Genomic DNA, 25240 nt, shown 5'->3' on the forward strand with positions numbered 1-25240 from the left:
GGGCAGTCAGGCGCGGCCTTTCTGGGAAGCTCATTTCTCACAGGCTCTCTCGTGCCTCAGTTTCCTCACGGCCCACCTTCTGAGCGTCCACCCCGGCTCCCAGTGAAGCTGGGCTTTACGGAAAGGTGGCCTGCCCAGACCTCAGACTGGTCAGCCTATGCCCTGGGCTCTCTGGGCCCCCGGCTGTCACCACTGGGTCACGGTGAGCCTCTCTGGACCTTGGTTCTCTCATTGGCAAATCGGGTTACTGTGGATTATTGTGGGTACTGAGCCTAGGGCCCTGAGATCCTGCCCTGCTTGGCCGTGAGCACAACTCAGGCAAGGTCCTCAGAGACGATGCAGGACGCCCGATCCAGTTTCAATTCCGGACCAAAACAGCTTTGGTGTCACTACGTGGCAATACTGCACGTTTGTACCTATCGGAAATTCCAATTTCGTGGGGTGTCACCTTCCCTGCTAAATCTCAGGTGGCTTCCCAGCCCCAGCAGTCTCGCCCGTCTCCCTGCCCCGAAGGTTCCTGTGGAAAGGGCTCCTCCTTTCCCGGGGGCAGGGCTGGAGGGGCCCGTCAGGCCACAATACCTGCATCCTGAGTGGCTCCGGGGAGCAGTCGTCCTGATTCCCCTGCATCCTCCACGGGACGATCTGATCTTTCTCTAGGGAGACAGGCACTCGTCACATCTCACTGGTGACTCAAATCTGAGCAGAGAGATGGCTCAAGTCCAAGAGCTGTGTGACACGTGACATTGGTCATTCCAATCCACTGCACCAACAAACCTACAGGTCATCATTATCACGGAGGCTGGGTCTTCCCTCTGTCTACACTGGGCCACTCCTGCACCTGTCCTCATACTCTGGTGCTGAGGAGAGGGAAGGGGAAGGAAAGATTTGGCTGAAACTCACTATTTAGGCATTTGTGGTAATGAACCCAACACAATGCTTTCCTAGGCGCCAATGACTCTGCTTTCCCCAGCGCCCATTTTACCGAAGGCGATTCAGTGGGTCTCCTAGGCCCCTAAAATGATACCTCAAAGCTGGTGGGCTCCTTCGGGCGGTGGGGTGGGGCAGGGGTGGAGGGAAACAGGCCTATCTCAGCGCTGACCGCTGACTCCTGAAAGCTCTACCATCTTCTGGAGTTTCCCGTAGGCAGACTGGACGCCAGGGTCCCTTTATCCCATTCCCAAGCCTCAGCGACAGGAGGCAGCTTGTGACGATCACATGCAAACACCAGCCCAACGCACTGGGCTCCTTGCGCTTCTCTGCCCCCTAACTAGGAAGGAGAATCTACTGGGTCTGAGTCAGGAGGAAAACTAGGCCTCCGCCACTTCCTCTGCAGGCCCCTTAGTCGGACTGGCCCGCTACGAAGCTCGTCCTACATCCTCCTTTGAAATGCTGTCGCCGCTGTGCCCTCCTCCAGGGAGCCTCTGCTCATCCACGGGCCCTCACGAGGAAGGTCTCCTCCCTGAGACCTTCCTGCTGGTTTCTGCAGTAATATCCGAGACAGCCCTCCTGCAGCGAGCAGTGATGTTTCCCAGAGCCACGGGAGACCACAAAGCTACTTCTGCGGCATTCCTGGGTTTGGGGGTGAGGAGCCTGTTCCCATCCCCAGCCACAGCCCACCAGGATGCAGAATACTCCCCCTTCATCAGTTCCACTGACCCCCATGGAAGCCCAACAAACGAGGCCCCCAAAGGGCGCCCAGCACACATGGGGCACCCAGGAGGGGCCGGGGGGCTCTCCCAGACCACACACAGGGCACTTACACGATGCCCAAGCAGCAGGGGGGAGTTTACGTGCCACTGAACCCCTCAAATACAAACTGGATTTTCAGTCTTTTTTTTTTTTTTTTTTGCTTGTTTAAATCCAGGATCAAGACCACAGACAATTTATTATGTAAGACATGGGGTGAAGAATGATCAAGAAAAGTTATGGCTGTGAGTGACATGGAATTAGATGAAAAGGCTCAAAGTTTGCTGAAGAGTTTAAATTTGGCTTTTGCTCTTGGTAATGTCAAAATAATCATAAGAAGCACTTATGCCTTACAGAGCAAATAATCCAGAGTGTCATTTTCATTTTGCAAACAGGGACACAATAGCAGTCAATTATAAGCCTAAACACCCAGAAAGTTAACATACAGGTTCAATAAGAGATAACAAGGGGTTTAGCATGCTGGTGGGTTTTTAAAATCAGATCCATATTGAACCCTGTGACCTACTGGAGGTTCTAAGCGGAACCTGGGAGAAGCAGCTTTTCCATACAAAACAACAACAGGACAACGAAGCACCCAGGCTCTGCCGGGTGTCTATAATACTCTTTTGCAGTAAGGCTTTCAAGATACATGAATTTTTATAGCATTTGTATTTTAAGGATTTAGGGCAAATACATTTTTTTCTTCTACTTAATAAAAAGAAAATTAGTACTTAAAAGGTTCAAAAATATATCGATCGAGTGATTTTTTTTACATAAATAAATTATATTGATTTTTTCTTTTTTTTTTCTTTTTTCTTTTTTTTTTTTTTTAGGATTTAACAGCTGAAAAAACCTTTCTGCTTCCACTGGAGGCAAAACTGAACAAAATGTTAGTTAAATAGAGAAAGCAGCATTTCTAAGAAATCTGTTGTCAGCATTATAGAACATCTATGCCACAAAGATGTCATTAAATAGGATTTGTTCAATCACGGGATTCTTACATGATCTGCTCTAGAAGTTCTGATTTGTATTTCTGATTCATAAAACTGGGGCTCCACTTTTTTTGAAAATACACTGATTTTTCTCGGTCACGATTTAACAGACTTCTTTGAGATGCTCATTTTTAACATTTACATAATTTATAATTCCAAATGTATAAAAGACAATGACAAAAGCATCATAAATAAATAATGGAAACTGAAATAGTTATGTCAAACTTTGGACCTTTCGATAAATTAGCAAAACCGTAACAGAAAAAAAAAGTAAAAAAAAAAATACAGTAAATTGTGACAACAAAAAAAAGTGAAGCCGGTCCTAGGAACGCTTCTAACGTTTCCAATGTCCTGCACAGCCCGGTGACAGCCCCCAGGACTCGGCCCTGAGCTGGTCTCGGGCCTCATAGCCTCGAACGTCGGTCTAGACTGGAGTCGGGGAGGGAGAGAACGTGTGTGGGGAGCTGGGAAGAAAGTGGGTGAACGTGGCTCTGGCGAAAGCGGGCTGGGGAAACAAACTGGATTTGATCATCTGAAATTCGGGCCCCATTGGATCAACAGAGGCAGGGAACGGAGGGCAGGAGAAACTTCACAGTCGCATTAAAAGAAGGTGGCACACGTGCTTTTTTGACACCCTCCGATAACTCCCGACAGAAGGACCCAGCGAGGGTCCAAAGGGCGAGCGACTTATTTTCCTGCAGGGCCCAGGGAGAGCCCCACTCTTGCCGAGGGAAAACAGGGAAGAAAAATCTGCTAGGCCCAGGTAGAGGGGCAGTGAGGGCAGGGTGCCAGCCCGTGCTGGTCAGCTCTGCAGCTTCGGCCCTGTGGCACGCAGCACTCCGCTGTGTAAAGCTTTCTCCTACCGAGGGTGACCCAGACTGCAGAGAGGGTAATGCACGGGTAGAAAATAATGTCTACTCAGTATTTCGTCTTGCTGCGGTGGGTGGGTGAGTGGGTGGTGGTGGGGGCTGGAAAAAAAAAATGTGAAGGGGGAAAAATCATGTTACTACCAGCGAGATTTTGTTTTATAAAGAAAGGAATAATATATGCATTTCAACCATTAGTTATATACTCTGTCTATACTACGCGTTTAGTAATCATGATAAAATAGGGAACTATTTCAACTGAAAAAATATGCACCAGCACTTTCTTTGTCTGTGCTTTTTGGTTTCCCCGTTACGTTAGTCCTGTTGAACACAGCTCATGGAAAAAGAGAGCTACTCTTTGTCCGTTTTCAGCCTTCAAAGGCAAATCCCTAGATAGCTTCCTTTTGCCATTTGTTTTTTTTTTTTCCCCCTCCTCGAGCGGGAAACTTGGGAGAGAAGGTGGGGAGGGCGTGTCACCAAGTACTGTATTAACTACGATCGCTGGAATGAACAACTGGATAACAGAATGAGAATCCTGTGCCTCCTAGACCAGGTCGACACTTGGCTAAATGAAGTGGCAAGACCCTGCGACTATTAAGGTCTGTTACCATAGTTCTCAGACAGGAAACCAGGTGGATAATCGTTACTGATGGGAACACAGGTTTGGATGAAGGTGAAGTGAGGGAAGTAACAAACCGCTATGGGATAAGAAACTTACAAGTCACAATGATTTCTTAAATGAAAAAGTTTCTAATTGGTGTCACTGTTGGAGTCTTTGGGGCCCCCTTCCCTGGCCTGGCACGCATGTTCTCGATCTGGGGCGGCAGGGGCCCTGGACTCGGGGCCGTTGGGGTCACTGCCCGCCTCCTTTTCGGACGCAGAAGCAGGCTCGGGGTTGGGGTGGTCCCCTTTCGTTTTCTTCTTCTTCCTCTTCTGGCTCTCTAGACCCACGATCTCCGAGTGTCTGGCCTGCTGCATGGCCGGCAGGGCCATGCCCATGCCAGGGGAGAGGAACATGGACGGGTAGATGAGTCCGGGGGACACTCCCGGGAGGAGGAACGGGTTAAAAGCCACAGGACTACTTGTAGTTATTGCGGGTTCCGACTGATCAGAAAACGGGCCAGGGCCGGGCTTGTCTGCGGCCAGTGCGTCCGTGCTCACGTCGTGACCAGCCGGCTTGTCCTCGGCGGCCTTCTCTGAGGCGGCCGTGCCACTTTTCGTTGTGCTTGACAGAGGTGCCGCCGCCGCCGCCGCTGGCCCAGCTGAGGAGCAGGTGGGGGCCATGGGCGCGTTGAGGAGGCCCCCCACGCCGAACATCTGGGGCACGGCGGCCATGCCCGGCAGCATCATGGGCAGCATGCTCAGGGTGCTCTTGACCTCCTCACCGGTGGGCATGGCGGCAAAGCCGGCTGGGAAGCCCACCAGACCCGTGAGCGGGATGCCAGGCATGTTCCGCATGTTCTGCAGCGCCACCAGGTCCATGCCGGCGATGAGCCCGTTCATGAACAGGGGCCCCATCCCCGAGGCCGAGTCCGCCACCATGGCCGGCGCCTTCAGGAGCTCGCTTCGAGGCCGCCGCCCCCTCCGGCGTGGACCCGCGTCCCGAAGAGCCGGCTCCGGCAGGGAGTGGTTGAACTTGTTTTCTGGGAGAAAGCCCTGGAAGAGGACAGAGAAACACAAGGTGCTGAGAGAGGGCTGCAGACGGGGGCGAGGGGGGGGCGGGGGGACTGGCCGGGGACACTACCCAGGGCGCTGCACCGGCCAGGCCTGGCCCTGGTCCACCAAGGACCCTCTCCTGGCTTGCTGCGCCCCAAGCCCTTTCTCCTGGAGGGCCTGGGACCGCCTGCACGACGCCTGCTTGGCTACTTCAAGATGCAGCGGCTGCCTGTAAGCGAGCTGGACACTCAAGGAGGAGGTGCAGGTCTCAGCGAGCCCTTGTGGCCGTGGTCCCCTGACCGGCCCTCTGCACTCCCTTCTCACGCTGAGAAGAAGTAGAGAGGTTTTTTTTGTTTGTTTTTGGTGGTGGGCACTTGGGGCCACACCTGGCCATGTTCACTGCTTACTCCGGGAGGCACTCGGGGGACCATATGGGATGCCGGGAACCCACACTGGCCACGGCGTGCAAGGCCCTAGCCACTGTACCACCTCCCTGGCACCATGCTGCTTTTAATCGAAGCAACAAGCAGAGCAGGTTTTGGAGCAGACAGGCCGAGTATCGACCGAGCTCGGAAATCCCCTGGCTGTGTGCCTCCACCAAGCCAGCTGACCTCTTGGCGTTCTGATATGAAGGGACACTGAAAGATAGATATGACGATGACGTGATGGTACTCAGGAAGGGGGGGGCTCCCCACCTGGGTGCACGAGCCCCACTCCCCCTGGCCACGAGCACTGACTTGACCTGTGAGTCTGCTGGGAAGGGAAGGCTTCTTTCCCCAAGGGAGATGATCTCGTGTCCCCCTGCTCCCTGGACAGCGGCCACCCAGGCCTTAGCACTGCACCTGTTTTCGGGTCAGCTGGTTCAGTTACAGAGAGACCAGGGGGCCAGTGAACTCGGTCAGCAGGTGGCGCGGAGGGGAACATGCTGCCCGGGGTGGGCTCATTGAGGGCCACACGCCCCGCCCTCGGGATGGGCTCAGGAGCTTCAGGGAGGGAGAACTTGCTCTCTGGGGCCCCACCGCCTGCTTATGACCCTGCAGCTGCCCATCACCCAGACTCTAGACGCCCAGGCCCGGGGGAAGGCTCTCCGGGGAGGAAACCATTCCCACAGGAGAGACTTCTGCCGGGACCCACGCTGCGGGACTGTACACCCCTTTCTTCTCCCCACGGATCAAGCCTGGCACCACGTGGCCACAGCACTCGGGGGGACACATGTCTGCTGCTCAGCGGCCCGTGTTCAAAGCACAGGGAGCACCTGGGGCAGTCCTGGGGAGTGAGCCTCCGTGACCCAGCTGGCGCTCCCCCCGCCTCTGCGGGGAACCAGGAGCACTGGCGAGGCCGAAGCAACTCCGAGTGGCTTCCAGGGACCTGCCGGAGCGTCAGGCCCCTGTGGGGACTGGAATGTGGAGTCCCAGGCAGGTCCAATAGTGGCTCCGTGGCTCGCCCCCCTTCGGGGTTCTTGCTCGGGCTAAGGCTGATCCTGCCTGCAGGTCTGCAGAGCGCAGCCGCACTCCTCAACAGAGCAAGACAGGAGGTGCGGGCCACACCGGGAGAAAGCAGAGCCCCCCGGGCAACTGCTCCCTCGAGCTCTGGGGACCAGTACCCGGGGAGCAACTCTGGCCTGGCTCCTGGTCCCAGAAACAGCAGGACTCCATGCACCAGGGGCAGTGCATTTCTTTCTGGAGCCCATCGACACCAACGGCCTCAATTCAGGAGTCTCAGTGCATTCCCGGCCCCCTGCTGGGCACCCCACACCCCCACCCAGGGCCTGGCAGAGGCCACCACAAGTCGACTGCAGTGCTTTCCTGCAGCCCACAAAGTTCCCTGCTAAGCCTCCCTGGAACGCTGCAGTGGGAGGGCAGAGTCAGTCTCAACAGGCTCTGCTGGGACAGAAACAAACCCAGGAACCAGGCCTCCGTCCTCCTCGAGAACCATCTGCTGGGAACTGCATGTGCTACTGGCCAGACGTAGCACCCAGCTCCCGGGGGCACTGGGGTCGGGGCCGGAGAGTCCCAGCCTGCCTTTCAGGGGACCCTTGCTCTCCCCTGGCCCTGGGGACTAAGTTCAAGTCACATTCCTCAGGCAGCGGGAGAAATGTCCCACCCTGTCTGTGCCGAGACCCACTGAGACGGAGAACGCCGGCCCTTGCAGAGCTGGGAACCTGCCCTTCAGAACCGGAGAGCAGGAGAGGGCCCCGGAGGTGAGAGTTCTCTTTCCATTCCCAGCAAAGAGGCGTGCTGGCAAAGGAAGTCAGCGTTCACCACTTCCTGCCCGGGGCAGGGGAGGGAGCGACTCCAGCTGGTGCCCACCCCGGCTAGGTGCCCCTTCCAGCTACTCGACGACCACACACAGTGGCGTAGTCAGACCTTGGCAGCTCTCCCTTGTGGTAATTACACCCTGGGAGCTAATCCGCTTCCTCTTCCAGGAGAGCCTGGGGCCAGGGCACCGCCAGCAAGGACAGGGAGATCCAGACATTCAAGCAACAGAGGCGGCGAAGCTGCTCTTTCCAGACCATTCCGTGGGCACTGCAGCCCAGGATGGCCGTCTTCAGGGGAGCACCGCAGCATCACCCCAGAGCCTGCACACTCTAACTCAGGCCCAAGTCCAGTGAGCAGACAGAGAAGCGGGCGGGGCCCTCTTCCTTCCTCCTCTCAGGAAGGTTAATCGGTCTCGCCAACAAATATTCACTGAGCAAGGCGAGATCCAACCAAAACCTGCGTGTGGATACCGGTTTTAAGACCCTAACAACAGGGCCGGAGAGAGTACAGAGCGAGGAAGGCACGAGCCTTGCATGCATGTAGCAGTTCAATCCCTGGGGCCACATAGGCGGCTCCTGTGTCAAGCTAGGAGCCCCCGCCCCCCAAAATTCTGCCTTCTGCTTTTGGGCCACCCCTCGCAGCACCCAGGTCGTACGCCTGGCTGGCTCTGTGCTCAGGGACTGCTCCTGGTGGGGCTGGGGAACCATTGGGGGGATGCCGGGGATTGAACCTGGGTAGGACCTGTGCACGGGAAATGCCCTCCCCGCTGTACTACCTCTCCAGCCCGTTCTGTTGTCTGTCTCTTGGAAGCCTGCTGTTAAGGACTGACCGCGCCGGTCTCAGCAGTTGTGAGTGCCTGTGCCCAGGGTAGCACAGCCTGCCGTGCTGTGGGGGGGGGGGGCGCTCCCCCCGGGGCCTGTACAAAGTCTCAGCCCATACACCCGGGGGCGGGGTCGCTCAGGAAAGGAGAGAGCAGCATAGCCTAGGGGCTCTCCCCTCCTCGACGTTAGGGTGCTGCGGGCCAGTCCAAAGAGGGAGACCAGTGCGCCCCCGCAGCTTCCACCTTTCTGCAGGAATGGGCCCCGGGAGGAGGGCCTGGGTCCACTGTGGGCTGGAGGCGGGTGGATACTGCAGGAGCGGTGAGGAAGCGGGCTTTTCGCCACCTCTGCCGGGGATCGAGGAGCATGCGTTTCCGGAGAACTCCAGGGAAGTTGTTAGACAGGAGAGAGGAGCGAGAAGTCCTTTCTCCTGCTTGGCCGAGGCTCCGAGGCCGGTGCTCAGACTACAGCAGAACAGGGCCGCGAGGTCTCTGCCGCACGGCTCAAGAGAAACGTCTGTGCTCGGATGAAAGGACAACGGGGGCAGCAGCTTGAAGAAAAGGGGCGGGAACGAGAGTTCTGCGTGGGCGCGTTTTCCCGCCGAGCTAGCCCCAGCCCTGCCCAGGCTGTGGCCCTGGGCGGCCCTCCCCGAGCTGCCCTGCTGTGCCGCCGAGGAGTCAGCAGGGAGCTCTGCACAGCAGGAGCCCCACGGCCTGGCTTCACTTGGGGGAGGAGGAATCGAGGGGCTGTGGCGGGTGGGTTTGGAGAGGTCAAGGCGAAACGCATGACGGGAAGAGGAAGGGCAGAAGGCAATGCGTCCCCAGGCTGGCGAGAGTTGCAGGCGCCCCAAAGTCCACCCCGTGGCTTCACAGGCCGGCCCAGAAGGGCCAGGGCCCGACAGGGTGCCGTGCGGACGCCCTGCCCAGGCAGAAGGGACGTCTGGAAGGTAAATGTTAACAGACCCCAGGCCAACGCGCTTGCGGTGGAAATGTTGTTACCGCCCCCTAGAGGTCCTACACTGTCGAGGCCGGGTTTGCACTCATCTGTAAACTATAATTAACTCAGATTTGTTACACTCGGAGTATTTTGCAGATGTCTTTGAAGTTTCTTCCAGGCGCATGATTCTATAATAGGAAAAGGGCCGAGCTCGGGCTCAGCTGTTTCCCATTGCCAGTGAGGATGGACTTGGAGGAAATGTCTTAAAACGGTAGCCAGAAAGACCAAGATTAGAAATGAAACTTCCTCAAACTGGTTTGTTCAACACTCAAAACGGAAGCTTGATGAGAGCGACGCTATCTTTTCCCTGGAATGCTCTGACAACGGGGGTGGGAAATTCAACTTGGGGAATGACCCGACCCGAGTACAGATAGCTTTGGCGGAAAAGGTCCAAGGCCCACGACCGGGGGACACCATATGCTGCTGAAGGTGGTGCCCCCAGTCACCTTCCCCTGTCCTGTCCTGTCCACTTGGCGCCCAGTCGCCACGTCCCTGGGGTGGGGATGGGGGGCACATCCCGCTCCCTTACCCTCAGTCCTGGCTCCTTGGGGACAGCAGGAACCCTCTCTTCCCCACTCAGGGAGCTGACGTCTAATTTTCCAGGTTCCTTACAGCGTGGTCTCCTCTGCTTTGGTTTGTCTGAAAAATTCTAGGAGGCAAATGGAAACCAGTATTACGAAACGGGGTCACAGTCTTCTGACGAGAGCGGGGCTTGTGGTCCAGGCTGCAGCTGCCTCGTCCACGCCCTCAGCAAGGCTCTCCGGGCAGCAGCATTTCTGCGGCGAGCAGAAGACAGGCCACTGGCCCCCCATGCCCCAGGGCCATTTCTCCCTCTCTTTCCCCTGTGACCCCACTACTGAGCTGTCCCACGGCGGTAGACACACTCTCCTTTTCTGGTGGGCCCCTAGCTGTCACGTCTCATTAATAAGTTGTCCCCCAGGGCAATGATGGTGGCAGGGGACAAGAGCAAATGAGAAGGAAACACCAAGGAAAGCCATCGGGGCCCAGGAAGACTGTGCCTGGGAGACGCCGGGCGGAGGCAGTGAGAGGCCTGGAGTAGCCCCAAGGCAGCAGCTGCCACACAAAGGGACTGGGACCCCCTCCCTGCAGAGCAGGACCACATCCACTTGGACAGAACACGGGTTGTCTGCATGAAGGCGGAGCGCGAGTGCAAACGGAAGGCCTGCTCCAGGCGTGCGTGCTGTTCTCTTATGGTGGTCCAGGGAGGAAGGGCAGAGCCCAGGCAAGGGCTGTCTTGAGATTCCACTTGTCTATTCTGTGCCCGCATTCTGATGGGGGCTCTTGTTTCTGATCCCAAAACGTTTCATCAGAATGGAGTTTTCCTCCTGAACCGTACAATAATATTCTCAGGTGTCTTCCCTGACTTGCCCTCCTGGACTCTCTCAGCACGGTCGACAGGGGGCTCCGAGCTTTCTGGAAAGAAGCACAGCTGTGGCCACCCCCACAAATACTTACTGCTCCAAATCCGGGGGCTTCCAGAGAGTAGTCGGCCTGCTGCCTCAGCCAGTCCAGCAGACTCTTGCTAGGAACGGGCTTCTCGGCCTGGGCGCTGGGGGCCGGGGCTGGCTCGGGGGCCAAGGGGGCAGGCACGGGACCCTCAGCGTGGGAGGCGCTCAGGGGGGCCTGTGCAGGGTCTTCGTGGACTTCCTGTATGAAGCAAGCACAAGGAAGCGCACTCAATCACGGCGGAACGAACTACAGCTTCTAAAAAAAGGCCACAGAGGTGGTCTCGGAATCTTTCCATCCACTCGCACCCTGTAATTACTCTGCTGGGGTGCTTGATTAAGAATCCTACACAAACCACTGAGCCACACATGTCAGCACTTAAGCGTGCTGGGTGTTCTCACCTGCGCACGCCCCTTCCCTTCTCGCCCCCTGGCAGAGGCTAATCCCACCCCATCTGTTCAGGCTCCAAGCACCCCTCCTTGCCAGCACCACTAACCGTCCCGGCAACACTGGCTGCCCGCCTCTGCGCGTCATCAAGGCACTCTGTTCACAGCCTTGAACGCAAGAGAAAACGCCACCCGGCAGTTGACTTCCCTCTTTCTCCCTCTCCTGTTCAAATACCTATCTTACTCAACTCCGGACAGCCAATGCCTGTAATGGGTCGACGGACAAAGTATAATGTTGGCGCTAAGTAAATTAAACTTCTGCAAAAGTTTGCAGGATTAGGCAGGGAAAGAACCTGCCACTTTAGCTTCCCAAATGACATACGGTATAGCTTAGCAATTGAGCTCACAGGCTCTAAGAGATCAGAGGATGTGGTTTGGATCCTACTTGGCCACTTATGTGTAGCATAATCTTGGGCAAATTATTTAAGATTTTAAATCTCACCTTGCTCATCGATAGTAACAGCACCCATTTTCATAGGATTGTTGGGAAGGTCAGATGGGATGAGCTTGTACAATCCTGAATACAATGCCTGGCACATAAAACTAAGCACTCAATGTCTTGGGGGTGGGGAGGGGGCACACTGGTGATGCTCAGACTTATTCCTGGCTCTGCACTCCTGGTTCAGCACCCCGGTGCTCAAGGGACCCAAGAGGGCGCTGGTGACTGAACGCAGTCAGCAGTCAGCAGTGTGCAAGGCAAGCACCCTCTCTGTGGTACCATCTCTCAAGCTCCACGGACTCAATAATTTTATTGAATGTTTACTCAACATTTTATGATTAAAAAATGACAAAACCAAAAAACATAATCCCTATTTTGGAGCTAGCTAAGTCAGTTTCCCAAGTTTATTTGGCCAACCACCAAATTTAAAAACAACAACAACACAGGGCTGGAGCAATAGCACAGCGGGTAGGGCATTTGCCTTGCACGCGGCCGACCCGGGTTCGAATCCCAGCATCCCATATGGTCCCCTGAGCACCGCCAGGGGTGATTCCTGAGTGCATGAGCCAGGAGTGATCCCTGTGCATCGCCGGGTGTGACCCAAAAAGCAAAAAAAACCCAAAAAACAAAAAAAAAACCACAACAACATACCAAGAAGTGTCCCCTGTTCACTTCTTTAAATGGTGCTATTTGCATCCCGTTCCCAGGGTGCAGTATCCCCCACTGGTCTAAGGGGAATCTCTGCTGGCCAGGTGTTCAACTTTTGATCTTTCCCGTTATTCACAACAATCTCCTCTGCAGGTAAAGGCTTTCAGCTGAATGCCTCTAAAACCAGAACTGTCCCCTATAGTCACTGCCGCCGTCCCACTGGACAGAGGAGTGACGCTCAGTGGACCCAGGAGTGACCCCTGGTCCTTCTCCCAAGCCCCAGGGCCAGAATAGCTAACCTGGGCAGTAACACCCAAACTTGCACCTGCCACCCAGCTCCAACATCAGGCACCAGTCTCTTAAACCCTGGAGAATCCGGGCTGTTTCTCTTGGAACGGTCGGCCCCGCTGGCTTGGTTCTCTGGGCTGCCATGCAGGTTTATGGGCTTTCATTTTTCAATTTTCTTTTTGGTTTTTGGGCCACACCTGGCAACGTTTGGGATTTACTACTGGCACTGCGCTCAGGGATCACTCCTGGCTGGGCCTGGGGGACCGTATGGGAAGCCGGGGATTGAACTGGGGTTCAACATAGACTTTTGAGAAGACTACTGGGATTGTAAGAAGAAAAGAGGGGCAGGGAAGGAGAAGAGCCCCAAACGTAAAGCTAGGAGGAAGAAGGGCTCGCCGGTCGGTGCTCTGACTGAACGGCCTCCATACCCACCAAGATTCCTGCCTGGAGTGTCTGCTCCTTCAGAAGGATGAGGTCCATGCCTCCCTCGACATGTCTCCGCCTCCCCCTCCGCCTCCTCAGGGCAGCGTCGTCTCTTCTGAGGCTTCCATTGACAATCTGCCCGGTCACAGGGTGGATCAGGCCGGCTTGGAGAATCCCAGATAAGTCCATACCGAGGGCTCCTTGAAGGGAACTGACGGCTCCAATCTTCGGGGTGCTGGCACTCACTGGGAAAGGAGACGTGCCTCCCGGGGACCCCTCTGACGTGCAGGAGAGGTCGATGGCCGACTCCCCATGCCAGCCATTGAGGATGATGGGGGGGTGTCCGTGGGTAGCAGAGAACTGTTCCAGGCTCCGGCCTTTCGCATCCCTGTCCACCTCAAACTCATAAGGACGCCTGTGTTTTTGTTCTTCCTTTGTGAATCCTGGACTCAGGAAGTTCTCCTGTAAACAGAGACAAGGCAAGAGGCGTCTGTGTGTGTGTGGGGGGGTCTAACTGCCACTTTGATGGCTGAAAGCCAGCTCCTTCTCTATGCTTTAATTCCCTACGCTACCATGATTTCTAATCAGCTTCTTATTCGTTGCTCTAGCTCAAGATTTCTCAAACCTAAGGACCAAACCACCTGGCTAGCAGGTTCCACTTTAGCGCGCTTGAGAATCTGCATTTGTAACTGGATTCCAGATGCTGCTGCTGAAGCCTCGAGTCCATCAACGGCATTTGGAATTATGAGACGAGAGTTTAGAGGATCTCAACCCCAGCTGGACATGGATGTCATTGCAGATTAGAAGGAAAAATGCAATACTCGGCCCCCAAGTCACACCAAGTGAATCAGAATCAGTAGCTTTTCGGGGGACACCAGTATCAGAGAGTCTAACAGTGTATCTCGAATTACGCTTGTTGAGTCGGAGAGACAACACAGGTGTTAAGGCACTTGCCTCGAACGCGGCCCATCTGGGTCAATCCCCGGCACCACGTATGGTCCCTCTGGGCAAAGCCAGGAGGGATTCCTGAGAGCAGAGCCATGAGTAGGCCCTGGGTACTTGCGGGTATGTCCCCCCAGACAAAAGCCAAAATGAAGTTTCGGGGTTCTGTTCTGGGGCTACACGCAGCAGTTCAGTGGGAACGGCAACTCCTGGCTCGGGGGGTCACTCCCAGTGTTGCTCAGACTGAACCAGGGGCTCCCATCTGCAAAACATATGCTCCAGCCTTCGGAGCCATCTCCCTGGCCCTACACAAAGAGTTTTAGACTCACAACGCATTCCAACTGTGATTTCCTTAACTCCCCTCAGCTGGCACTGTGCTAGCCGACCTCCACATGCTGAACGCTAATCCATCCCTGCCTCGCTCTCCTGATATATTAGTCATGAGTCCGGCCTGCCAATTCCACCCCGCGCCCCTTCCTTGCATTCACTCTGCCAATAACCTCTTCAAGAACCTGATCTCTTCATCAGACCACCACGTGGACCGCAGCCTCGGAGGCCCCTCCTAAGCCTTGTCTCCCGTGACCCATTGCAGCCCCGCCCACTGCGCGGCAAAAGCCCGCTTTGACCATCTGCCTGCTCCAAGGCCTTTTGCCTTGCTTGTGTCTGGGGCGCCACCTGGCAGTGGACAGGGCTCAGCTTGGTGCTGGGGACTGGACTGGGTGTCTGTCGCATGTCAGGAAAATACCTTAACCCCTGTGCTCTCTTGCCGACCCTGCTCCAAACTTTTAATAGCTCTCCACCGCTCCATGGGATCAAAATCTAAATTCCTCAATTCGTACTACTCTTGGCTTCAAAAGAGAAGGCTACCCGTCCAGAAAATATCTGCTGAATGAATGACCCAGTGAGAAAGGTGAAGTGTCACATCACCATTCTGTGTTTCTCATGCCCTCACCTTCGGGACCTGGGACGCCACGGCCGCGCCACCGCTGAAGCCGTGTTCTGAGGCCTCTGGCTCGGAAAGGCTGCTCCGAGAGCCGGCACTGCTGGTTAATGCAGGGGCGGGCAGCGTGCCTGAGGGTTCGTACTGCTGGCTGGAGGGCCACTTCCCCTTCAACACCACGTGGCAGATATTATCTAGGCGGTTGATTATCACGCGATCCTATTAAAAAAAAAAAAAAAAAAAGCAGAGCAATTCTGAGGAGTAAGTCCCACGTTACCAAACTCAGAGCCCTTGAGATCAAGAGCCAAGTTTTTTTTTTTTTTAACCAGAAGGAGCTAATTATGAAAGAGTACACTGAAATGTACTCACTCCATAATCCTTAAGATAAATTTCACAGTCAGAACAGCGAAAATTAAAGCCATAAGTGATGCAAATAATGGGAACAATCTGATACTTCTGTCTGACGGTCTCATTAGTTAAATGCCTTATCATTAGTGTTCGACTATTACACAGCTATTATCTTTGGAAGAATGGAAATATCCCCCTGTCTGAAGAAGGGTCTGTGAGTCAGAAACACTCTGAAATGTTCGCCTGGCGGGGTCCAAGCGGAGGGTGCGCGGGTTGGGGAACGCAGGCTCTGGGAGGTACCTTCGGCCACTCAGAGAAGGAATAGAGGGTCTTCTCTTGGAGCAGCTGAGCGATGGTGGGGGCGCGAGCCTCCTGGGGGTCGTCCCCGTCGCCTGTGATGCCTGATGCTGAGCTCTTGCTCTCCTCTTCCGAGTATTTCCCTGGGTAATCTGGGAGGAAAGGCAAACCAGGAGAAGCGTGACCTAGGAGATCAGAATAAAAATATTTAGATTCATTCCTTCTCCCCACCCAGGAGCCCCAGACTTGGCCTGAAGCACAGGGTCTCCAGGACAATACCGGCCACTGCTTGAGGGCCCCCGTCTTTCTTTTTTCTTGTCTTTTACCCCTGGCGGTAGTGGGGGAACCATATGGGATGCTGGAGATTGAACATGGGTCAGTTGTGTGTAAGGCAGATGCTCGCTCGACCCATGGTACTACTGCTCTGGCCCTTTGTATGGTTCTTTTAAACAAGTGTGCTGACACTAAATTCCTAATTTAAACAGTAATAATTACTGTAACTCCACTTTCTAGAAAAGGTGCATTGCGTTTGGAGCGATAGTACAGTGGCTAGCAAGGCAAGCTCCCAACCCTGGTTCTATTCTCCAACCCATATGGTCCCCTGAGGACCGCTAGGAGTAATTACTGATGGAGAGTCAGGAGTAAGGTCTGAGCAAAGCTGGGGGTGGCCCCCAAACAAACAAAAACATGCATCAATTAGGCTATGAAGACAAATCCTACTTAGGCTACCAAACTCATATGCGACAGCCTGCATCTTTGCTTCAGTATCACTGTCATCCCATTGTTCATTGATTTACGAGAGCGGGTACCAGTAACGTCTCCATTCGTCCCAGCCCTGAGATTCTAACAGCCTCTCCTTACTCGTTTTTCCCAACGACTGGAGGCTCTTTTCAGGGTCAGGGGAAGGAGGCTGATATTGTTACTGTATTTGGCATATCGAATACACCACAGGGAGCTTGCCAGCCAGGCTCTTCTGTACGGGTGGGATATTCTTGGTAGCTTGCTAGGCTCTCCGAGAGGCATACATGCATATTTCCTTTTATGATACTATGTCGCATAAAAAAATATAAAAAGAGAGAGAGCAACAGCTATGTTCATGGCTGACCCTGGCTCTGTGCTCAGGGAAAACTGCTGGTGGGATTCAGGGCCCACAAGGAGCCTCCAGGGATCAAACCAAGGTTGATGAAGTTCAAGGCAAGCACCTTACCTGTTGTACTATCTACCTAGCTGAACAAATTAATTTCTAACAGAAAATGTTGCTTAAAATCCACAATACTGAGGGGTTAAAGCACTTGTCTTGCATGCAGCTGACTCCTGTTCAATCCCTGGCATTGCACAGTTTCCAAGCAGCAGCAGGAGTGACCCCTAGGCACAGAGCCAAGCGTAAGCCCTGAGCACAGCCTGACAGATCCACTAAATAAAACTGACCACAGAGCCTTTGAGCACATGCCTAGCATGTGTGAGGCGCTCAGCCTGATGTCCTGCCCGAGCCCTGCTGGGTGTAAAGCTAGTTGCCCCTGGCCCCACTGTGGACGGCCCCTCCTCTAAGGCAGCCCTCTCGCTCACGCTGCAACCCTCACCAGAGCCCGGTGAACCCACTGCCTGTGCCCCGCTCAGCGAGGGAGCCCTCTCACCAAGAGCCTGCACCCCCCCCCCCCCCCCCGCAGCTTCCCTTCTTGGTGCTCAGCGGACCAACTGTGTCTTTCTGAATCACTGATTGTTTGGTGCAATTTCCTCCCTACCATGGTTCCGAAAGCCATGTGGGCTTCACAGCTCAACAACCCATGGTGCCAGTGTGGCTGGCCCGAGAACAGGCCTGGAGCAGCGGGGGCTCCCGGGTGAGGAAGTGAGTCCCTATTCCACTTCTCTGTCCTGATTCTAGCAAGGAGCTTAACCTGGATTCCAGACCCTCCCCAAGAAAGTGACGAATCACAATGACTAAAGCCAAGGGTGGAAGAATTGTCAGAGAAAGGGAAATTTAGGATCTACAGATCTGCAGTGCGCTTAGCTTCATCTCCTCCTCTTTCCTGTTTCTGGGGAGGAGCTGGCGGGGGCGGGGGTGGTGGAGAGGGCACTTCTTGGTTGGACCCTGTGCTGGATGGGGTGGGGCATGCAAAGGCCGATGGAACTCGGGGCCTGGTGCCCGGGCTCTCCACCCGTCCTGTGTAAGCTCTGTTCAGAGGAAGAGGTGCCGCTGTCTCATCCCTGGGCAGCCAAGTCCAGCGTCCGGCCAGGCAACAACAGGGGCTACTCCTGGCATGCAGCAGCTCCAGCCCCTCTGAGCTCCCGCCTGGCCCTGGCAGGAACTGTTAGGCTACTGCTTTCATGCTGATCATGACAAGGATTCAATGGAACTAATTTTGTTCACCCTATTCTCTTGGGTCAAACTTCAAATAACTGTTGGTAAGTTCAAAGCGATTTTAACTTACTCTGACTTAGGATCTCTAATCACTGTGTTTATACCTCTGCAGAGCCTTAAATAAAGCGTTTCAGGGGGCTGGAGTGATAGCACAGCGGGTAGGGCGTTTGCCTTGCATGCAGCTGACCCGGGTTCAATTCCCAGCATCCCATATGGTCCCCTGAGCACGGCCAGGAGTAATTCCTGAGTGCAGAGCCAAGAGTAACCCCTGTGCATCGCCAGATGTGACCCAAAAAGCAAAAAAAAAAAAAAAAAAGGCATCTCACAGTAACCTAGGCACTTAACTTCTGAGCTGGAGGGGGAAAGATACACCACCTAGGCTCTCACTCCCGGGGTACAGCAAGAACCAAAGCAAGGAAAAAGAAAGAACAGTGCCCACTGAGAACCCACCTCAGATTCTGACAACAGAACCATTACCAAGAAGGGAATCCTTGGTAGCTTGCTAGGCTTGATGGTGCGGTAACACTGTACCCCTAACACATGCATATTTATACAATGGAAACATTTACAATGTAAACCACTAACACCCGACAGGGACAAATGGAGATGTTACTGGCACCTGCTCGAGCAAATCAAAGATAACGGGAATACAAGTGAAGTGATATAAACCATTGTTACCTCAATTAAAACAACAACAACAACAACAACAACAACAACAAGAAAACATTCCTTCTAACTTGAGCCCCTAGATAAGACTTCCCTATGTAAAAAGATCAAATCTGGATCAGAAGGTACAGCAGGCAGGGCCCTTGACTGGCACAACAAGGGGTGGGTTAGATCTCTGGCATGACATATGATCCCCTGTTCCTGGCCAGGAGTGATCCCTGAGCACAGAGCCAGGAGTAAGCCCTGGGCATCCCCCCCCCCCCCCCGCGTGCTGACCCCTCCGAAAGATGAGCTCCACTTGCATTTTTGTGGAGCCAGTTGTTAACTATGTTATTTATTTGTTGTTATGGAAAGGAAGCCAATGAGAATGTGCCGGCATTGTATGAGGGGATTTCACTAATGTCATGAATGGGGCCACCACCTTTGCTCACCTTAATGATGACAAAAAGGTATATGCATTTGTGAAGAGTTCCTGGAAAATTTCTGGTGGATAACAGATGCCTGAGATCCCCAACCTGTCCCACTTACATCAGTTCGAAGTACCTCACCTAGTGGAAGGACCAATTATTTCCCCTTGCTGCTAAAGCCAGCATCTTCTGTAGAAAGCGAATTACCTGCCCAGCACCCAGGGTGGAAGTAGCCATGGGGCACGATCGCCTCCTGCCCGCCTCAGTTTTCAGGATAACTGCAGCTCATTCACTGCGGGCACTATTTTCAGCTTGGGTTTTAAGGATTTAAACAAATGCTTGACACCATAAAATGCTCAGCAGCACCCCCACCCACCCCACCCTGTGAGAACTGGCTGGTCTAAAAGGCCCCATGAGAATATTATGCAGCTGTTAGAAAAGATGAAATCATGAAATTTGCATAGAAGTGGATGGACATGGAGAGTACCACGCTAAGTGAAATGAGCCAAAGAGAGGGACAGACATAGAAGGACCGCACTCATTTGTGGAATATAAAGTAACAACAGGAGACTATCACCTAAGGATAGTAGAGATAAGGGCCAGGAGGATGGCTCCATGGCTTGGAAGCCAGTCTCACGTGCTGGGGGAAAGGGCAGCTGGGAGAGAGAAGGGACCACCAAGTAAATGATGCTCGAGGGCTCGCTCGGGATGGGAGATGCGTGCTGAAAGTAGACTATGGACCAAACATGATGGCCGCTTAGTACTTGTATTGCAAACCATAATGCCCAAAAAGACAGAGAAAGAGGGAATGTGCCTGCCACAGAGGCAGAGGGTGAGAAGGGTTGGGGATGGCGGGAGGGATACTGGGAACATCGGTGGTGAAGAACGGGCACGGGTGGAGGGATGGGTACTCGATCACTGTCTGACTGACACGTAATCATGGAAGTCTGTAAGTCTTAACTACATCTCACGGTGATTCATTAAATAAATAAATAAATAAAAATAAAACGCCCCACAACCACACACACCATACCTTGGCTATGGCAGTTTCCATCTCTCTCATAATCATCTTTGCTCTCGAAATCCATGTCTTCTGACTTGAGCTCGCTTCCTTCCGGGGGGTACGGAGGGAAACCCTTTTTGCCTTCGGCACTTTCTTTCCAAGGTTCCTTCAGAAGGTCAGCCTTCACTTTAAAGGGCTCCAAGGAAACGGCAGGGGACTCGCCCTCTGCCACAGGGTGGCTGGTCTGGCTTTTGTGCAGGTCTGGGCTATACGCCTTGGGTTTCTCCAGTTCGAACCCGTCACCATCGAAGCCCCGAGCCCACCGCTCCACGTGTTTGCAGGGACACTGATAGGCCGCGGGAGGGAAAGCATGCTGCGGCCCCGGGCCGAGGCTGAGCATGTCCGAGCTCCCTTTCTTGGCTTCACCGAGGGCAAAGTCGCGGCTCCTGTCCCCTGGCCCCCTCACTGCAGGCTCAGGGAGACGCAGAGCTTCAGGCCTGTCCCGGAGGCCTGCGGCCATGTCTAAGCTTTCCTCCTCGTTCTCCTCCTCCTCCTCCTCCTCGTCACTGTGGTTCTGACTCAAAGTCAATTTACTCTCTAAGCTTTTGCTCTCTATTAAGTCAATCAGCTGCTGCTCGGACGACAGGTTTCTTTTGGACTCGCAGACACTAAGACTGCACATGTCCACAAACCCACTCTCATTGCCTTGGTCCAAGGAAGGGGGAGCGAAGCATTTGGTTTCCAGCTGCCCAGTGCTCTCCGGCCGCGGCCGGCTTTCGTCGCAGCAGAGGTCCCCGTCCTTGGAGAGGGACATCAACAAATGCTTTCCATTTTTGAGGTTCATCTGAGCCACGCCTGCCTCCAAACTGCTCATGATGGAGGACCCTGAGGTGGCGTCTGCCTCGTGGCCGGCTGCAGGCTGGCAGTCCCCCTCACCGACGGCCGAGAGGGCCAGTGTGTCTTTCCGGGATTCTGGGTCAAGCCCTGGATTCTCCTGAAAAGAGCCCGGCTCCCGGCCGAGGGCCTTCTTACCGTACATGACACTCTCCAGGGACTCCGGCAGCAGACCGTCGTCGTGGCCGACGGAAATGACGTCCTGGACTTTCGAAATGAGGTTCTCGCAGGTCAGGTCGGCGAGGCTGCCCCCAGACAGCCCCAGGTCATCTCTGCCGTCGATTTTCACGAGATTCTCGGGCTCCCCTTCCAGGGCCTCCGAAGTCCTGCTCCCTGGGTGATAGGTGAGCGACTCGTACAGTTTGGAGTTGGTCTGATAGAGGCAGCAGAGGTCTGGCGCCTGGGGGTCGGGCCTCTTATGCTGCGCGTAGTTTCTGTAGGCGTCCAGGAAGGACAGCTGGGGGTCCGTCATGATGTAGTAGTCGGTGCGGTTCAGCCCGTGCTTGGCGGTGCCGATGAGCAGGTCGCGGTCGTGCTTCCCGCACTCCCACCAGACAGGGAGGTAGAGGCTGGGCCTGCACAGCTGCAGGCGCTCGTGCAGCTGAGGACACGTCAGCACCTGCTCTCGCACCTTCCGCAACAGTTCGATGCGGTACAAAGTTCTGGCAGCTCTCTCCTCGGGGATGGGTTCGACGTAGATGGTGGGATCTAGGGGGCCTGGAAAGGCAAGTGCGGAGCTGTCACTCAAGGGAGCACCCGGGCCCTCACTGTGCCCCCGAGCCCTCTCACGGTCTATCTCATCCCCTGGTTCCTCAGCATAGTAGTTTGGGGGGCAGATGGGGGTGGCGGTGGTGGTAGAGAGAGTGTGTGTGTGTGTGTGTGTGTGTGTGTGTGTGTGTGTGTGTGTGTGTGTGTGTGTGTGTGTGTGTGTGTGTGTGTGTGTGTGTGTGTGTGTGTGTGTGTGTGTGTGTGTGGTGTGTTCCCCAGCACAGCATTTGAGAGGGTGTGTGTGTGTGTGTGAGATCCCCCTGGTTCCTCAGCACAGCAGTGTATGTGTGTCTTTCTCTGCTAAACGAAGGGCTAAAAAAAGGAGACGTTCCTTTTCCCACAAAACGAGGCTAGACCAAGTGAGGGTGAAAGGAGAACAAACGGTTCCGCAGACAGTCCCCACACAATAGTAAACTGAGTCTTTGTGAGAATTCTCAAACACCACCACCCGCCCTGCCGTAAGGCTGACGGAGGCGGCTCAGAGAAGCCAACTTGCTCAAGGTGGTGGGAACAGAATTTAAATCTGGGTCATGTCAGCATTATTCGAAGGTCCAGATCTTTGACATTTATCTAGCTCCTTTGGCTTTAATTTTAAAAGGAAAAAATAAATAAATAAAAAAGAAAGAGCTGGGACATCTGTGCTTGCTGTCTTGCAGCCAGGACCCGCCAGTGTTTGTTTTAGCTTTCCTAAAACATAACCATACAACCCTGGTGCACGATCCATCTACAGATAGGAGGCTGAAGTGGGGAGCAAGAAAGAGTTTTGGAAAACTCCAACAAAAAAGCAATTTTCAAAGGTGTTAGCTACTAACTACATAGGTGCAAGTCAATGCATGAAAGAAAGAAAATGACTAAGATTTAACCTAACAAAGACTAAATCTCCCTATGACTTAAAGAAACAAAACAAAACTATTCTGGGAAAGGTAACAGCTCCACCTCAATATTTTTGTGAGGTTTAATCTGAATTTCAGCTTTTTGTCAGAGTGATGGCATTTTGGGAGTTTTTTTTTTTTTTTTGCTTTTTGGGTCACACCCGGTGATGCACAGGGGTCACTCCTGGCTCATGCACTCAGGAATCACCCCTGGCGGTGCTCAGGGGACCATATGGGATGCTGGGATTTGAACCCGGGTCAGCCGCGTGCAAGGCAAACGCCCTATCCGCTGTGCTATCACTCCAGCCCCAGTGGTTTTTTTTTTTTTTTTTTTCTTTAAATGAGGGAGATCCTGAGGATCGTCAAACCTACAGTCTTTCTGGGAATTCTGCAGCTAGACTCTGTTCTCCTAAGTGCAGCTAAAGCAACTCTCTCCCCTTCCTCGCCTCACGGGACTCTACCGACAGAGTCTTCCTCACCACCATCCATCCATGCAGGCAGGCGACAGACGTTTCGGCACATGGCTACAAAACTATAAAAATAATGTTCCAGGCTTTCGTCTGACTTCTTGTCCAAGCGTGAAATGATTCGGAACTGCGTCCAGTCGAAGGTTTTCTTCTCCTGGTCGTAAACAACGCCAAAGGAAGACACTGCTCTGCAGAAGTCTGCTTGCTCTCGTCTTGTCCACCTGAGATGGAACCAGACAGGGAGAGGGAGCGGTTTCACTCTTAAAGAACAAGCCAACCACGCTTATTCAGAGTCCAGCATGCTGAGAAAGAAGGAAGAGCCGATCTGTCTACTTTCCTGTGTGTGTGTGTGTGTGTGTGTGTGTTTTGTTTTTTTTTTGGTTTGTTTTGGGGCCAGACCCTGCAATGCTCAGGGATTACTCCTGCTTCAACACTCAGGAATTACTCCTGGCAGTGCTTGGGGACCATATGGGATGCCAGGGATCGAACCTGGGTTGGCTGCATGCAAGGCAAATGGAAAGGCTGTACTATCTCTCCAGCCCCTTACTGTTCATTTTTATTTAAGTTAAATTGGATTGAAAACCAATTTAAGACCATTTTAAAATCTTGCAAGGCTTTTTCCTTCTGGGTCTGATCTATTTGCTATCTCTTGATTCATCAACCTTAAAACAACGTACTTTCCTCTTGTGGGAGACAAAGATGTTGAAAATACTATATACATGCTTCACTATTTGGCCTTAGTTATTCCCCGCCTCTTGAGCAGAGAACCATGGAGGAAGCCCCAGACCGTTGAATTCACCTCAGCCTCTGGCCCAGAGAAGAGCCCCAGGTGCAGCCACTATAGGCTCGTCAGCTTTCCCCCTGGTGTTACACAGGCAAGTTGAACCTAGTGTCTTCTTGACACAAAGATTCTCTAGTTTTTACATCCTGCAGGGCAGAGACAATGACTTAAGGGCACCAGATTATTTATGAAGGGTTTTTGACAGGGTGTGGGCTGGAGTGATAGCACAGCGGTAGGGTGTTTGCCTTTCACGAGGCCGACCCGTGTTCAATTCCTCCGCCTCTCTCGGAGAGCCTGGCAAGGTACTGAGAGTATCGAGCTCCCACGCAGAGCCTGGCAAGCTACCCATGGTGTATTAGATGTGCCAAACACAGTAACAAATGTCTCACAATCGAGAGACGTTACTGGTGCCTGCTGGAACAAATTGATGAGCAACGGGATGACAGTTTGACAGGGTGCTCCCCACCCACAGAGGGAGTCCCATTTGCTGTGAGGTGGGGATGAGGGGTGGTGTCAATGGAAGAATGAGAAGCAGGGAAATGGGGGCTCTGAGAGTTCTTCTAAGAGGTTGGCTCAAACGGTTGGCGTGTGTTCACAGCATGCTGGAGTCCTGGGTTTGATCTCTGGCACAGTGCAGGCTACAGCCCCTGGATACTGCCTGCAAAGTATTTCTCAGAATCACCAAATTTCATACAGCCAGGAGTACAGAGAAATGAGTGAATTCATAAGGGGTCTTTTAACCTACTAGCTGCTACATCAGAAGACAGGTGGGACAAAGCGCTGCAGCTTTCCTGGTCTGTCCTGGGGGTCTCACACCTCACTAGTGCTGGCTTTCTGTGTCCAATTTTACCTCCATGCCCAGGTGGGCAAGTGACCACTTTATACTTTCCTTCTGAGCTGGCCCAGACTTTGTTCTCAAAGGCTTGGTAAGGGCTGGTAGTAAGAACAAGACAGCTTTAATGCACACTATTCACTCTGGCACTAAAAGCAGCACAGGTGGGCCAGCGTGGTGTCTGAAAACCACACCCCCAGAGACTGGGGTCCAACGGAGGGCAGTGGTTCCAGTTGGAAAATCGCAACTGTCTGGGCACTGCAGACAGGGACCCGAGCTCTCGTCACACACACAGCCAACACAGTACCGAGAGCCGGAGGGTGGGTTTAATGAGTGCTGGCGCCAACCTAACTTCAGAGGGAACATCAAATCCACTTGCGCTCCAGTGCTCACCTTCGCCCCGGATCCCATCTGCCCTGTAGGAGGCTCACGGCTCTTACCTCTTCTGGGCTTCCTTGTTGATAAGCTCCATCTCGGAGGTCCTCCTGAACATTTCTTCCTGGCCCCAGTACCCCTGGCTCCCTGGCCCCAGGATTTCAGGTCGACAGAGGTCCTTGCGGTTGCACCGCTGGTAAATGGTGACCAGACGCCGGAGACGAGCTGTGAGAGCAGACGGAACTGGCCAGGGCGATTTGTCTGAGTCGGAGCCATCCTGGGCTTCAAACATCAGTGAGGACATTA

The 25240-nt window shown here is 53.8% G+C and overlaps 1 protein-coding gene across 6 annotated transcripts in view; it reads right to left on the reverse strand.

Moving 5' to 3' along the window:
- Window positions 1-1866: 1866 nt before the first annotated feature.
- Window positions 1867-25240, reverse strand: part of CHD6 (chromodomain helicase DNA binding protein 6) — a 198788-nt gene continuing 175414 nt past the window's right edge. For 4 of the 6 annotated variants that reach the window (XM_055140897.1, XM_055140899.1, XM_055140898.1 and 1 more), the window contains 9 exons: window positions 25000-25216; window positions 22959-23167; window positions 19976-21556; window positions 15514-15695; window positions 14878-15084; window positions 12993-13445; window positions 10749-10940; window positions 9802-9921; window positions 1867-5200 (listed from right to left, as the gene is read on the reverse strand). In XM_055140897.1, the coding sequence (XP_054996872.1) occupies window positions 4295-5200; window positions 9802-9921; window positions 10749-10940; window positions 12993-13445; window positions 14878-15084; window positions 15514-15695; window positions 19976-21556; window positions 22959-23167; window positions 25000-25216 (4067 nt within the window). In that variant the 3' untranslated portion in view covers window positions 1867-4294. The remainder of the gene's footprint in view (window positions 5201-9801; window positions 9922-10748; window positions 10941-12992; window positions 13446-14877; window positions 15085-15513; window positions 15696-19975; window positions 21557-22958; window positions 23168-24999; window positions 25217-25240) is intronic. The other 2 variants (XM_004612489.2, XM_055140902.1) reach the window with 2 other exon arrangements.

The sequence above is a fragment of the Sorex araneus genome, chromosome 5 (assembly GCF_027595985.1).
Source record: "Sorex araneus isolate mSorAra2 chromosome 5, mSorAra2.pri, whole genome shotgun sequence".
Classification (NCBI taxonomy): Eukaryota; Metazoa; Chordata; class Mammalia; order Eulipotyphla; family Soricidae; genus Sorex; species Sorex araneus.